Source organism: Carassius auratus, chromosome 40 (genome assembly GCF_003368295.1).
Source record: "Carassius auratus strain Wakin chromosome 40, ASM336829v1, whole genome shotgun sequence".
NCBI lineage: Eukaryota > Metazoa > Chordata > Actinopteri > Cypriniformes > Cyprinidae > Carassius > Carassius auratus.
Genome location: NC_039282.1, coordinates 20,867,963 through 20,883,702, shown reverse-complemented (window position 1 = coordinate 20,883,702; position 15,740 = coordinate 20,867,963). Strand labels below are relative to the sequence as shown.

Sequence of the window (15,740 nt, the reverse complement as noted above, 5' to 3'; positions counted from 1 at the left end):
CAATGGAAACCCTGCTTCTTCCGCAACGCCCCTGTAGGAAGTCTGTCTCTGTCAAAACGTCAAAACCGGTCAAAACTCTTCACTTTTTTTTGGAAACAGAAAATGTCACGTATATTCCACTTTTAGAGGATTTAGAAAATATACTGTTCAAAACCATTTTGAAACGGCCAAAGAAAAATCGCCACACAAACAAGCGAACTACATTTCCCAGAATGCTATACTATGTCGATGGTTTCCATGGTAACTTTGTTGCTAGCGTGACCCATGAGCTACTATGGGTTACTGCCATTGTATATAAAACCGTACTTTTTTGCTTTATGGTTTTAAACTTCATTTTAAGATGAATTATTGTATTTTGTAGTTTTTTGTCTTGTTTTCTGCAGTCTGGAGGTTGGAACATGTTCGGATCTCCAGTGGACTTTTCATTTCGGGAGCTCAATACAGTTTCAGGTGCGTTTCTACTGTTCACACTTCTAAAATATCGGTTTCAATTATAGATTAAACGCCTTAATATTTTAGTCAGAATTATTTTTCTGCCTTCCAACAGTAATGACAATCGAAATGCATTTATGGTTCCTAAATAAGGCACGTTTTCGAGTGAAATAGAATAGTCAGATGCGCAAACGAGTCGTTCTTCTGAATCGGATCTTTCCAATGAATCGGATCTTTACAGAATCGAGCAGTTTTGAATATCGGTATGAAAATGTATTTTAATAGCTGATTATTAAGCAGATATGTTACAAACAAAAAGAAAAACTGTAATTAATATTGTTATACAATTAATTGATTGTATAACAGTTTCATCAACAAGCATATGAAAATAAATAAATATAATGTATTAGATTTATTTATAAATACATTTAGTTTAATATTTATTTATAAATAATTAATTTATATATTTTTTAATAAATATATATATAAAAATATATTTTTAAGACAAGACATGCCTTACATAACATCTGCTGACGTAAATATAATTTGTCCCCGTCCAAGATTTTCAGGTTTTATTAGGAGTGAATTGCACATGTAATTACTATTAAGTTAGGAGTGAGTTGTATAAGTCTAAATAAGTCTTTAAAAATTACATTTATTAATAAATCTGAAAATCGTACCAAATCCCGCCTTCACATATCCAAATATTATTATCCTTTTTTTTATTTTATGAAAGAAATAGTCAATTAAATGTCTAAGAACAGAAAAACTTTGCAATTATTTAGTGAAATGTAATTCTCAAAACATATCACTCTTTCCAGTGTGTTTTGCTTTAAATCCCCTTTTTGATTTGGTTTCTCATTGCAACTTTATTGTATTCTGTATATCGTCCTGGGCATTATTAGAGGTAACTAATTGATCATATAGAGTTCTCATCATAAAATGGTATATAAACAACACTTATTAGTCTGTATTTATGTGTACAAAATACTAAATGCAGTGCAATGCTTTTCCTATAAAGCACTATTTACTTTGTGTTTTTTGTAGATATGCTCTCTGATGAACCTAACCCAGGCGCTCGTCCACTAAAGCGTGACTCAGAGCAGAAGATCCTCAGCTCAACGCTCAGACTCAACAACAACTTCCTCTCAGACCTGACGGGACTGATGGACACGCTTTCCGCTCTTTACGCTGAGCCCACACGTCTGGCCTGGCTCGACCTCTCCTTCAACGAGTTTCAACACATCCACCCAGTACACACTTTCCCACCTCAGTCTGACAGCTGAGAACAAGCATTTGTGTAATCAATGAAATAAGGAAAAAAAAGAACATCATTCTCTCTCTTTCTGTCAGGTTCTCACTCAACTTAAAGAGCTACGCTTGTTGTATCTGCATGGAAACCGTGTTTGTAAGTTGTCAGAAGTGGATAAACTTGCTACGTTGCCGTTTCTCCACACCATCACTCTGCACGGCAATCCCATAGTGACCGAGCGTGACTACAGGTACGGTCGAAGGTCAAAGGTCAGTTAGATGCACGAGTCAGGGAGCAGAAGGGTTTCTAAAAATGACAATTCGGTCATCATTCTTCACCCTTATGTCATTCCAAACTTGTATGACTTACTTTCTTCCATGCAACACCAAAAAAAAAGAAGAAGAAAAAAAAGGTCACATGGCATGACTGTAGATGAGTAAACGTTAACAAAATTTTAATTTTTTTGCACTGGTGCACCATTAAAACGCTTTATGTCAAATACAAAAAGCTTGTGCTGCTGTATCACTCTGTGATTTTCCGCTGTGGATCTCTGCACTGGTCGTGTTTTTTTGGCACAACAGGTGCTGAAACTGCGGTTAGGATCTGGTTACAAACCTCTGCTGTCCTGTGAAAAGCAACTGTAATCACATATAGTTCTGATACACACACGACATGTGCATGTGTAAAACCATTCTTACAATCTCACAAGAAAATGTCTGTCTCTTTCTCAAAGAGAAAGGATTGAAACTATGTTTTCCCTTCCTCAAAAAGTAGTATACTTCGAGTTTATTTTATTAAGTCTACTTCAGTAAAGTACAAGTATATTTGTAAGTATACTTTATCTAGCAAGTATACAAATATCAGTGTTCTAGTAGGATAATTGTAAGTGTACTCTTTGGGACTACATCTGCCCACTTTCAAGTATATAAAAGTATACTTACTTTAAAGTATAATTTAAGTATAAACATTAGTAAACTTTGAGTACACTACTAGTTTACCTCTATATTTGTAGCTTCACTGCAATTATACTAAAAGTAAAATAACTTATTAATTACTAATTAAATACTTTGTACACTTTGAAGTATAGTCTCAGTAATCTACTAGTTTAGTAGTTTCAAGTATAGTCATAAGTTTTCTTTAAGTGAACATTACATGTGTTAGTATCTATTATTTCTTTTTTCTTCTTGTGTTTTTTTGAAAATTATGTACAGAAGATGTGTGCTAGCGCCCTCTACAGTATAATAATGAAAACACGGATTCTAGGAGCACAAGTATAGTTCAAATATATTTAGACTTTTTGTTAGTATAAGTCAAGTATACTTAAATGTCATTTTAAATATATTTCTGAGTAGAATAAATAGTAAACTAAAATTATACTTAGTTTAAGTATACTAATAGCACACTTGAATAAACTACTTTTACGTAAGGATTGCCCAAAGAAGGTTACTTTAAGTACAACTAAGATTTTTCTTTGCATTGCGTGTTTAAAAGTCAAGCACATTCCCCGGTAAAATTTAAAAAGTTCAAAAACAAAATATATTTTAGATAATACAATATTTATACATTGTGGTTTTAATTAATAAAATCGAAATGAAAATGCTGCTATTAAAATAATCTTATTTGATTTTGGGGTAAAACAAGACATGGATACGTTTTCACAGGATTCACATATTAATTATAAATAATATTCAATGTTTCCAATCTTTTTCGTTTAAAAAACCTTTTAAATGTCAATGGACTATAAATTTGTGACTGCAGACAGTTTTACACGTTCTGTTGGCATTAAATGCTTTTATTAAATAATTTTACTTTTCTGTAATCTCAAGTCAATTATATTATAATTACAGACAGATAGACTGGCAGACACAGATTTTTCTAGATATAATTTTTTTAGATAGATTTTCTAGCTTTTTCTGGATAGATTGCCTTTTCTAGATATCGATTTTCTATATTTTTCCAGATAGATGTTACAGTAAGGTCCCATTATAGTCTAAAACAACTGTTCATTGTTAGTTCTTATCATTCAAGGTCCATTAAATAGACAGTAACTAAGATTAATAAATGTTTTATGAGTATATTTCATTGTTGACTAACATAGTAAACTAATGTTTACAAATTGAACCTTAAAGTGTTAACTATTTCGCTGTCATGAAATGTTGATTTGCTCAGAATTGAATCACAGTTCATGTCACAAAAATAAGACTAATTCTTTCACTAAATAGCTTTTCTGCCTCTCTTGTAGGGCACATTTGATCAGCACGCTTCCTCATGTGAAGATGATTGATTTCAGCGCCGTGACCAAACAGGAACGGGAGCTGACTTCAGTTTGGCAGAGGAGAAGAAACCCACTCAAAACCATGAGTCACAGCAAAGTGGACTGAACCTTCTCCACCCGACATCCTGATGTGGAGATACAGCTATGGTTTGATCTACTACAGAGAGGCTAACTCTAAATCTAGTAGTAAAATAGTAGTAGAGCATGAGTTGCTTTGGTCAGGGTTTCTTCATTATTGTTGATAAAGCCAGAATGAAGTGGTGAAACATCTTAAGCAACAAAAAAACATCAATTTGACTAGATAATCTTTAAAGGCATGGGACAACGTTTCTTTGAGAACTGCACTTAGCAAATTCAAGAATGTATTAAAGTTTTCTCATTGCATTCACCACCACCATCTGCTACACACATTTACTAAGACAAAATAAAAAATACAATTTTGAAAGTCTTTAATGCATAATTTCATTCAACAAAAACAGTTTTAACAAAACATTGAGATTTTTGGTACTAGCCTAAGAAATATTTTTCTTCTGTAAATCAGGTAGAATTCCACATTTACGTAACAAACTTGAACACTATTAGTAAACTGCAAAAGAAAACAAAGTATTGCAGCGCATTTTATCCCTTTAAAAATCTCAAAAGAAAGAGAAAAGTGCCTTGCCATGATCTAAAGAGTTAATCGCGCCACACTGTCTGTGAGCTTGCATAAATATATAAAATCAAAATAAATAATTACACAAACATACTGTGTGGCATTTCAAACTCCGTCAGGAAAGAACGCAAATTTTTACGAATTCACGAGTTCTTTGTTTTGTCGGCACAACAGCAAAAAAACGAAACAAAAAAGAAAGAAATTAGATGGACTAAGTTTAAAGCAATGTAATGATATTTTTTTTTTATTTTAAAAGTAGAACAGACAAGGTAAACGCATCCTCGTTTGCTTCGCGAAAAACAAGCTACGGATCTCAAAGACTTACGACTAAGGCATAACGCAGCCAGGGGGCGCCGTAGAGCCGTTTACACTTGCCACTCGAATCAATTTACACTCTGTACATTAAAGGCAATTGAAGACAATTTACGAATTCCCGCCGCGACAATTCAGACCCACCTCCCCGTCCAAAACACTCGGATTTGACAGTATGATTATTCGTTAGACAGGCCACGCTGTTCTGTTCTAGCTCGGTTTAACCAGTGTTCGTCTTTTTTATTTTATTTATTTTTTTACAGTAAGACTGCATGACCGTTTGAAGGTTATAGGAAAGGTGCACGGTAAAAGAAACACTTTCTCTTGCGTTAAAAGCAATAGCAGAGGATTTTAAATCTTTAATTAATTAATAATTGATATGACGTGGCACAGTACGTGAAACGTACCGAGATAGTTTAAAAATACATATATGCCACTGATTTATAAAAATGATTGTGATATACACCTCAGTGAGAGTAAAGCCATATTTAATTGTTGACCAGAATGAAAACGAGGCTGTGAGGGACTTCAATGCAGTGCGTTTAATCGATTGATCTATTGTTTAACAATGTGCTCACAAAAATTATTTCCGAAGATAATTTTCAATAGACAAAACTTCATAAATAGTTTAAAAGATGTTACATGATATTTGTATAGTCACAGTGTGTGCTACTGTAAAGCCTCTGAGGTAAGTCTATGCATCACAGCCTTGTTTTCATCGGTGTAAAATTCAATATGCCATCTAACCTGATTAAGGTCTTTTAGCAAAAAGAGGAAAACAAAAACAGAAATTAATGTGTAAATTTGCAAGTCCGAATTAATTCGTGTGATAGACTCAAAATCGAAACCAGATGAAAATAAATTCGATAGAATTTCAAGCAGATTAGTCGCACAAAACATACAAGTTCTGCATCCAAATTAGTTAACAAACAAACAATGGTTAATGTGTGTTACTCTGGTTAGACAGAAATATTATTTATGTTGCCCATATGAATCTGCTTCCCAAATCTGGAACCTCACTGCATACGATTATGAAATTGAATCAGAAATAATGAACTCTAAACACAGTGATTCCAGAATTAATGAACTGAACCGTAACCTATGTGTTAAGATGATCCAACCAAACCGAGTAAATATAGAGTTAACTTTAGTATAAGAGTAATTGAAGAGAAGTCTGGATGTGCTTCAATCAGGACACTGAAAAGCCCACAGAAGAATCAACTAGAACAAATACAACTAAAAATAGATTTGTGGTGTATTTGTTGAAAAAGAGTTTGATGAATGCATGAAAAACTAAAGGTTACTGATCAAATGCAACTTGACCAAAAAAAAGGAGATCAGATGTTTTTACCCTCTCGGTGGCTGACGGATTTACACAAGGAGCTCTTATTGGGGTGAATTATATTTATCTGCATCGCATTCAGAGAACAACGAGATGTGCGTCTGCATTTCAAGAGGTTTGGAAGGACAACGGAGGAGTGAAAAGGGCAAGAATAAGAGACAGAAACAGAGGAACTGGGGAGAAGGAGGTCCAACTTCTGAATCATGGTATAGCAAACTGCACCACCAGCTCTTCCTTGGCATCTACTTTGATTTGTGAGATGGCGCTGTAGGCGTACGCCGCGATCTTAGACACCTGAGGAGGGAAAAAATGCAATGAATCAAACAAAAAAGCTGAATAATATACATCATTTCTAGTGATAGACCAATACATCGACTGATATTCGTCACATCGCCAACAGCCTGACCAATGGAAATTGCACAATATATGTCATCAGTTGTTTTAACTACTGCTCAACAGTTTGAGGACAGTAGAAGTTTTTAAAAGAAATTAATACTTTTGTCTAACAAGGATGCATTAAAATGATCAAAAGTGACAGTAAAGACACTTATAATGTTACAAAAGATTTCTTAATATATAGAACACTGATACACAAAAATACTAAAATAGAAGTTACATTAAATTCTAATAACAGTTTTCACAATGTTACTGTTTATACTGTAACAAATGCATGCCTTGTGATCATCATCTTTAGAAAAATCTTCAGAATAGTAGCATATTTACAGATTCATACATGCATATTAAATCCATATATAGATATTATATAAAAACAGTTGTTTAAAGAATATATGCATGCATGTCAACTGCATAGCTTATTTATATATTGGACTACATATTACATATTGACTGAATTGATCTCTAGTTTTCTTTTATCACTTATTACTTTCCCACCAGGCCTTGGAATGTAAAAGGCAGTCCAATGCACACTGAGACGGTCATTTAATAACCGAGTCTGACCTGCTGTACATCTGCGTTTGACACCAGGTCAGCGGCGAGCACTTGGTGAGGTTGGCTGCTCAGTGACGGAAGAGGAACGGGTTTCTTCTGAGACAACGTTCTGCTCAAGACCTCCAGCTTGGTGCTTTAACACAAACACATATGATTCAGCTCAATGCATAACGCATGTGCAATCTTCATCAGCTTCAAAACTTGACATAATCACACAAATGCTGCATGGTTATGACGTCACATACACCTACACACCTGTACTGTCTGGCTCTGTCCATGTATTCATGTTGCTCCATGCCTTGGGAATCAACAGCCGACACATCAATAATGTTCCTAACAGGACAAGGAGAAGAAAAGTGAGTTTTAACTCTACAAACAGCCTAATAACTGACTCGAGGGCATGCGTGTGTGTCGTACAGGGCTGTCCGCTGCAGGATGGTCGTGAGCAGGGCCTGTTCATCTGTGCGGCTGGACAGCAGGCTGTCCGCGTTTCGATCCGAGCCATTGGTGGGTATTTTGTTTAAGTTTGGGTCAGGAATCAATGGCTTCACCTCTTCATTCTGCACATTGGAGTCAAAAATAGTTGCATGATCATTACACCTCCTGAAAAAAACATTACTGCATACACAATAGTAGCCTAAAACAATGACTAAATAGCTATTTGTCTAACCATTATGCCACACACCCTATAAAAATTAAATAAAGTTGCGTTAGAGTCTGCAGTTATTACATACTGCTATAAGTTGCTCTGGTTAACAGCATCTGCTAAACGACTTCTTGCATCATAAGCACAAACGCCAACTTCTTATTAAATTACATCATATTTAACCAAACAGGAACCTGCACAAAAGTGATTTTTTTACAAAGAATCCATTTCTGTTACTTTTTTTTTTTTTACTATTAGTGATTCGTGCATAAGGATTTTAATGGTTTCACAGAGACTTGCCTTAATAAATTATTTAATTTAAAATCCATTAAATATTTAAGAGCACAAGTAGAAAAATAAAATAAATCCAGTGTGGTCTGAGATAATTTATAATAAAAAAAACTTAAATAAATAAATAAACATATATAGTGGCTGTTGTAAATGCGCTATACAATTAAAATTTAAAATGAAAAAATAAAATTGAAATATATTAAGAAAATATAATACATTAAGCACAATAAAAATATTCAAATATTTTAAATTGATTAGCATTTTTTTCCCATTGTTGTTTTAAATTGACCGAAATAATAAATCATTTATAAACCACAGATTCTCAATGCAGTCTCAGACTTTTGCGCCGTTATACAGAAATAGAAAACTCCAGGCCTGGATTTAAAAGGCCACTGTTATATTTGTTTTCTGTGAGTGGAAACACTGTTATTTCAATGTTCTATCTACACAGTTACTGTAAATGTATGAGATGTCCCATGTCTAATCATCATGCCCCAAGCAGTAATTCTGATTAGACTAATGATTTAATAAAACTAGGCATTAGAGTAAGTTTGTAATAGTTTTGAAACACACTCAACACTTGTCTATTCTTGGAGAATCATAAACACACAGCAACATTAAGCGCGTGCTGTCTGTGATTCAGCGGTGTTTTCCAGCTGTTTGGCCGCATACTGATGAAATCTGATCTACCTGCTGCGATGTTTCGCTATCGCTGCTGAAACAGCACCCCATGACAGCCGTCCAGCAGGTTCAGGCTCTTCTCTGAGTGCGGGTTTCGTCTTAGAAGCGGTTTGTTTGTCTGGACTGTAAATCGCTTCGCTGCAAAAGCAGGAACATCACATGACAGAATCCCAATCGCGTCACGTGACTTCCGTCTCTACGCAAAACGTTATGACGTCAATTCCGCTCATTCACCGAACATATTTCATCTTATCTAATCCTTCACTGTCTATGAATATTATATGTGATATTGAAAATATCGACATAGAGTGCATCGCTATATTTCGTTACTATTTCTGATCTGTGCTAATTTTTCTCTTTTCAGCAATAAAAATAGGAAACAAAAAATATGTTTTACGTTATTTTTGCTGGTTGAATTCATTGTCATTGAAAGACAGTGAAATGGCTAAAGGATATTTGACATATTTAAGTATTGCAGGTTTGCATGCATCTATTATTCTGAAGTTGTATTTTACTGTTTTTATTAATTTTGAAAAATACTGAATCTGTTTTTGTTCAAGTGTGATGAGTTCACGTTCACGCCTTTGATTTCTCTCAACATGAATGCTGTCATTCAATAAATGCGAAAACAAAGTAACTAAGATATTTCCTTGTAAATGAAAAAGCAATTAATTACTTTGCTAGTTACTTGAAAAAAAAGTAATCTGATTGCATAACTTCGCGTTTCTTCAACACTGATATCAGAGCTGGGTAGTAACTGATTACATGCAATCTGGATTACTTAAGGGACAGTTCACCCAAAAATGACAATTCTTTCATTAATTTATGTCTCACCCTTGTGTCATTCCAAACCTGTAAGACCTTTGTTCACCTGCAGAACACAAATTAAGATATTTTGAATGAAGTCCGAGAGTTTTCTGACTCTGCATAGAAAGCAATGCAACTGAAACATTTTATGGCCCAAAAGGTTGTAAGGTACAACAAATTTAGTCTTGTTATTTGGAATCAGTAATGGCCAAAATAAGGTGCATTCAATGCAATGCATTTTTTGTCTTAACATCACTGGTTCAGTTTAACCAATCAGGGCTGAGTGTGGAGGACCTGACGTCAATTTGCCATCTTGTGTTGGTGAGATTGGAGTACTGGATTTTAATAAAGGGGACCAACTTACTGTATATTCACACAACTAAAAAAAATATTCTCATTGTACTTACCACCAATACATTTATACTACACACATTCAGTACAATAAAACAACATTTAAAATTGTGAATTTCTTTAATGTGTCATCTTGTTAAACAAAAACAGATTATTAAGATTACATTTCTGGTACTAGCCTAAATAGAGTTATCTCTGTAAATCAGGTAAAATTCCACATTTAGGTACACTATTAGTAAACTGCAACTGAAAACAAAGTATTGCAGCGCATTTTATCCCTTTAAAAATCCCCAAAAGAAAGAGAAAAAGTGCCTTGACATGATCTATAGAGTTAATCGCGCCAGACTGTCTCTGAGCTTGCATAAATATTTAAAATCAAAATAAATGATTACACAAACATACTGTGTGGCATTTCAAACTCCGTCAGGAAAGAACGCAAAGTAATAATTCATCTTAATCACTTTTACACTCTGTACATTAAAAGGCATCGACACAAGAACATCATTTACAATTTACAAGTTTCGACAGCAACAATTCAGACCCACCTCCCCGTCGAAAACACTCGGATTTGACAGTGTGATTATTCATAAGACGGGCCACGATGTAAACAAGGCTGTGAGGGACTCAAGTACAGTAAAATTGCAACAGTGGTTGTTCAGCTGATGAAATATCTTTCTCAGAAAAATAAAAATAAAAAAATTATCATGGTATAGCAAACTGCACCACCAGCTCTTCTTTGGCATCTACTTTGATTTGTGAGATGGCGCTGTAGGCGTACGCCGCGATCTTAGACACCTGAGGAGGGAAAAAATGCAATAAATCAAACAAAACTCTGAATAATGTCCATTATTTCTAGTGATAGATCGATGAATCAGCTGATAACAAATGCATAAATTGTTTTTATTTAGCATTTATACACACTACTGTTCAAAAGATTGCGGACAGGAAATGTTTTGTTTCTTTTTTTGAAAGAAGCAAGCATGCATTAAATGTACAAAATATGACTTCATCGTATCCAGCGTCCTTCAGTGACCGGAATATTAAAAGACTTGCACTTAAAATAAACAATGTTCCTTTCTATTCATCAAAGAATTCTGAAAACAATAACGGTTTCCCCAACAACTGTTTTCAAAACTGATAATAATTAAAAAATGTTTCTTGAGCAGAAAATCAGCATATTAGAATGATTTCTGAAGATCATGTGACACTGAAGACTGGAGGAATGATGCTGAAAATACAGCTTTGCATCAAAAATAAATTATAGTTTTAAAAATATTAAAAATAGAAGTTTTATACTTTAAAAATATTTCACAATATATCTGTCTTTAGAGTAATAAATGCACCCTTCTTGCACATATACTTCACACATATATTGTGGCATGGCAAAAGCGGTCTAGTGTATTGTGAGCAGGTCATCAAATAACATCCAAGTGCATGTGCACAATGAAACCGAGTCTGACCTGCTGTACATCTGCGTTTGAGACCAGGTCAGCGGCGAGCACTTGGTGAGGTTGGCTGCTCAGTGACGGAAGAGGAACGGGTTTCTTCTGAGACCACGTTCTGTTCAACACCCCTACTTTGGTGCTTTAACACAAACACATATGATTCAGCTCAATGCATAACTAAAACACACAAACACACACACACACACACACACACACTGCAGGAGTACAAAGCAAAAGGTCCATCCACAAATTAAACCTGTCATCGTTTATTCCTGCTTGTGTCATTGGAACACAAAATAAGATATTTTGAAGAATGTTGGTAAAGAAATGGTTTCATGTCTCATTGACTTCTACTGTGAGGACAAAAATACCATTCAAGTCAATGAGACCTGAAACATTTAGCAAAACATCTTCTTTTATGTTCCACAGATGAGCAGGGTTTCTGCAGGGTTTATTCAAGTAAATTAGGTTCTTCTTAAGACCTTTTTAAGACTAAGTAAAGAAAATTTAAGGAATATATTGAATGGAACATGTGTAAATGTTACACAAAATGTAAATGTTTTGCATTAGCAATGCTTCAATGATTGAAGATGCAACTTCAATAGATTTTTTGGTAACACTTTAGAATAAGGTTCCATTATTTAATGTTAGTTAATGAAAATACAGTTATTCATTGTTAGTTCATGCTAATTGACAATGCATTAACTAATGTTAACAAGCACCACCTTTGTTTCAAATAATGCATTAGTAAATGTTGAAATTACCATTAACTAAGATTAAAAAATGCTGTAGGTTTGTTCTTGCTTAGCTCATGTTAACTAAAGTAGTTAACTAACATTAACTAATTGAACTTTATTATAAAGTGTTACCACTTTTTTAATTAATTTCACACAAAAAGAAACCTTAAGCTTTCATTTCAGTTTCTCACGAAACAAGACTTCACTTCGCATCTAAACTAAACTCATCCTGATTTAAGGATATTGGAAAGCAAAAAATATAGAGTAGGATATTATTATTATTATTTTTTTTGCAGTGCATGCAACATCTTATGTGATAACTAAGAATTATGACTCTGATTTTAATACCTTTTTAGGCCTTAATGTATGGAAGGAGCAATTAAGACTTAAGACCCACAATTAGCAATTAAGACCCGCAGAAACCTTTAAGAAAGAAAATAATACAGAATTACATAAGAGTCAGTAGATAATCACAAGTTTTGGGGTGGACAGTCGCTTGAACTACCGTATTTTCCGGACTATAAGTCACACATTTTTTTCATAGTTTGGCTTGGTGACTTATAGTCAGGTGCGACTCATTTATCAAAATTAATTTGACATGAACCAAGAGAAATGAACCAATAGAAAACATTACCGTCTCCAGCCGCCAGAGGGCGCTCTATGCTGCTCAATGCCCCTGTAGTCTACACTGAAGACATAGAGCGCCCTCTCGTGGCTGGAGACGGTAATGTTTTCTCTTGCTTCTAAATAAATGCGACTTATATATGTTTTTTTCCTCATCATGACGTATTTTTGGACTGATGCAACTTATATTCAGGTGCGACTTATAGTCCGAAAAATACGGTAATATAAAATTTTAGCTACAATCTTGATGCTATAAAAAAAAAAAAAAAAAAAAAATATTGACATTACGCTAGCGTTGCAAGTTTATGACATCACTCCATTGGCTTCAATGGCATTTCAGTAGTAGCGTAACACACCTGTACTGTCTGGCTCTGTCCATGTATTCATGCTGTTCCAGGCCTTGAGAAATAACAGCTGACACGTCAATTATGTTCCTAACCAGGAGAACAAGAAAAGTGAGTTTTAATCAGTGAACAGACCAAACTGCAAACAAACCGTGTTATAAATGACTCGACAGCCACAGTGAAAGGGATTGTGTGAGTCGTACAGGGCTGTCCGCTGCACGATGGCTGCATGCAGGTCTTGGTCATTTTTGCGGCTGGACGACAGGCCGTCTGCGTTTCGATCCGAGCCATTGGTGGGTTTTCTGTCTAAGTTTGGGTCAGGAATCAATGGCTTCTTTGAGTCGTCCTGCACAGAAAAGCCAAAAGGAGGCTGTTCAAAATCATAATCATTACACCTCCTGAAAAACCATCGGTTGACTCTTTCGAGGAGGCAGTAGTAGCCTAAAACCATGACTTGAATGTACATTTCCTTCAGCCTGAGTATTATTAATTTCACTTTTGGTGTGAAATGGCTTTTACATTTGCCAAAAATAATATGTTTTATATTAAACGCAAACATGCAAGCCCAGACCAGAAAGGAAAACGCGTTACATTCTATAAAAATGTAACTAAAACTATGAGTAACTTTTTTTAGGAAGTAGTATTGTAATGTAATATTTTAGAAAATTACTTTCCCAGACTCTGTCCATTACTTTAAGGATCTTTAATCGGTATAAAAAAAAATAAAATACAAGGGAAATATTTTAAGACAAACACAAGCTGAAAAAAGTCCATTGTGGTCTGAGAAACTAAGCATTAGAGTAAGTTTGTTGTAGTTTTTAAACAGCACATGTCAGGTCACGAGCCTAAGCTCCCAAAACGTACTTTCAGTTTGTGACAATTTACATATCAACTCATTATAGCATTAGAAGTAAACAATTCTGACTAGAAAAATAGGCGCAATTAACGATATTGTAGTATTGTTGTAGTCTGTTCTTTAATAACACACACCAACATTAAATGGCTGTTGTATGTAATTCTTGTTTCAGGGATTTAAACGCCACATTGTTCTGCATTTATTAGCTGTTTGCGTGTATATTGAATAAAGCTTCTCTACCTGGTTGCTCCCAGTGCTGAAACAGCACCCCATGACAGCTTCAGTCTCTTCTCTGGGAGAGTTTTTCGTCTGAGAAGCTGCTAGTTTCTCTGTTCGCTGGAGACGCAGGAACCATCACATGACTGAACCAAAGCAATGCTGGCGAAAAAGCGCACTGCGTTCGGCAGCGACACGCAGCGATAAAGAGACACAACACCTTTCATTTCAAACAAAAGAGATTCATGCAAATATGCAAGGGAGACGTGCAGAAGAAGGAAATAAAAAAACAATACTGTAACTGTAATCAAATGAAGGTGACTAGAAAGCCGAAACCATGATGTGCAGCCAGAGGTTAGTGGTGAAGAATGCTTTGAGATGCATGCAACTGTGTGCACTGAGAGTGAGAGACACCAGCTAAAACTCCATTTCTCGATTTTTTTACATTTCCTTAGAGCAAATATGTCCACGTAATTGGAAAATAAGTTTATTCAAGTGTGCTATTTGTATACTAAAATAGGAGAGTATGATTTTAGTTGACTTTTTATGTACTTCTCAGAAATAGCCTTTATGTACTCCTCATAAATATACTTAAAATGACATTTAAGTATACTTGACTTACAAAAAATTTAAATATATTTGAGCTATACTCCTAGAATCTGTGTTTACATTATTGAACGGTAGAGGGCGCCAGTACACATCTTCTGCACAGAATAAAAATAAAATAAAATAAAAAGTTAAGAAGAAAAAAGAATACTACTAACACATGTAACACGATCATCTGACATGAAACAGCATCAAAACTGTAATGTTGGAATAAAATGTCAACAGCTTATTATTGGAAGATATATGTGCAGTTATGTTCAAAAATCTGCTGTTTTCCTTGTTTTGGTATGATGATGTTAATTTATTTTGATTAAAACATTAATCTATATTTAGGTTTTTTGTTTGTCCTTTTTTTTTTTTTAATCTGTCATTAATTGTACAATAAAAATACATTGAGATTGTAAAGGATTGCCTTAAAGCCACACCATGGAACTTCTCCTCTTCGATCGCCCTACAGGTGGGAAGCGGAATTGTCCATTACCGCTTTCGTAAATTAGTCAGTCTACTGTCGCACGCACGCTCACTGTTTATCCAGCACTGGTTTTGGAATAAACAATGTGCCCAAACAAGGTAGAGTATGTTGCATGATTTTATGAAAGTATGATGTATTGTGACATTAGAAACGAAGAAAAACAAAATAATTATTATAACGCTAGACGTAAACAAGTCAAATTTGTAGTTCATAAACGGAGGTCTCATGGGTTTGGAACGACATGACGGTGAGTTATTAATAACATAATTATGATTTTTCGATGAACTAACCCTTTAAAGGTCACTAATGCTTAAAAAAAGATCTCTTGCTTTAATGATAATTACTGAGTCATTTTATGATTTATATAATTATTATGATTCATATTATTAGTATTATTTATCTATTACACACAAGCAATTTTAGGTGATCGTGTAATATAAATAAACTGTAG

The 15,740-nt window shown here is 34.5% G+C and overlaps 3 protein-coding genes across 4 annotated transcripts; 1 reads left to right on the top strand and 2 right to left on the bottom strand.

Annotated features, from left to right (window-relative positions):
* The first annotated feature begins 81 nt into the window (after positions 1-81).
* On the top strand, positions 82-4,407 carry LOC113058878 (leucine-rich repeat-containing protein 51). 2 transcript variants are annotated; one of them, XM_026227144.1, is made up of 5 exons: positions 82-240; positions 384-450; positions 1,480-1,685; positions 1,786-1,934; positions 3,927-4,407. In XM_026227144.1, the coding sequence occupies exons 1-5, from the start codon at positions 223-225 to the stop codon at positions 4,063-4,065; spliced, it is 579 nt and encodes a 192-aa protein (XP_026082929.1). In that variant the 5' UTR covers positions 82-222; the 3' UTR covers positions 4,066-4,407. The 2 variants fall into 2 exon arrangements, with proteins under 2 accessions (XP_026082929.1, XP_026082930.1); XM_026227145.1 differs by lacking the exon at positions 82-240 and adding an exon at positions 272-290.
* On the bottom strand, positions 4,392-9,022 carry LOC113058879 (ragulator complex protein LAMTOR1). The gene is made up of 5 exons (XM_026227146.1): positions 8,841-9,022; positions 7,631-7,773; positions 7,469-7,546; positions 7,223-7,346; positions 4,392-6,559 (listed from the first exon to the last, which is right to left on the bottom strand). Exons 1-5 carry the CDS (start codon positions 8,880-8,882, stop codon positions 6,467-6,469), a joined length of 480 nt encoding a protein of 159 aa, XP_026082931.1. The 5' UTR covers positions 8,883-9,022; the 3' UTR covers positions 4,392-6,466.
* A 1,068-nt stretch (positions 9,023-10,090) lies between these two features.
* LOC113058880 (ragulator complex protein LAMTOR1-like) lies at positions 10,091-14,430 on the bottom strand. The gene is made up of 5 exons (XM_026227147.1): positions 14,236-14,430; positions 13,343-13,485; positions 13,152-13,229; positions 11,450-11,573; positions 10,091-10,784 (listed from the first exon to the last, which is right to left on the bottom strand). Exons 1-5 carry the CDS (start codon positions 14,266-14,268, stop codon positions 10,692-10,694), a joined length of 471 nt encoding a protein of 156 aa, XP_026082932.1. The 5' UTR covers positions 14,269-14,430; the 3' UTR covers positions 10,091-10,691.
* Positions 14,431-15,740: the final 1,310 nt, after the last annotated feature.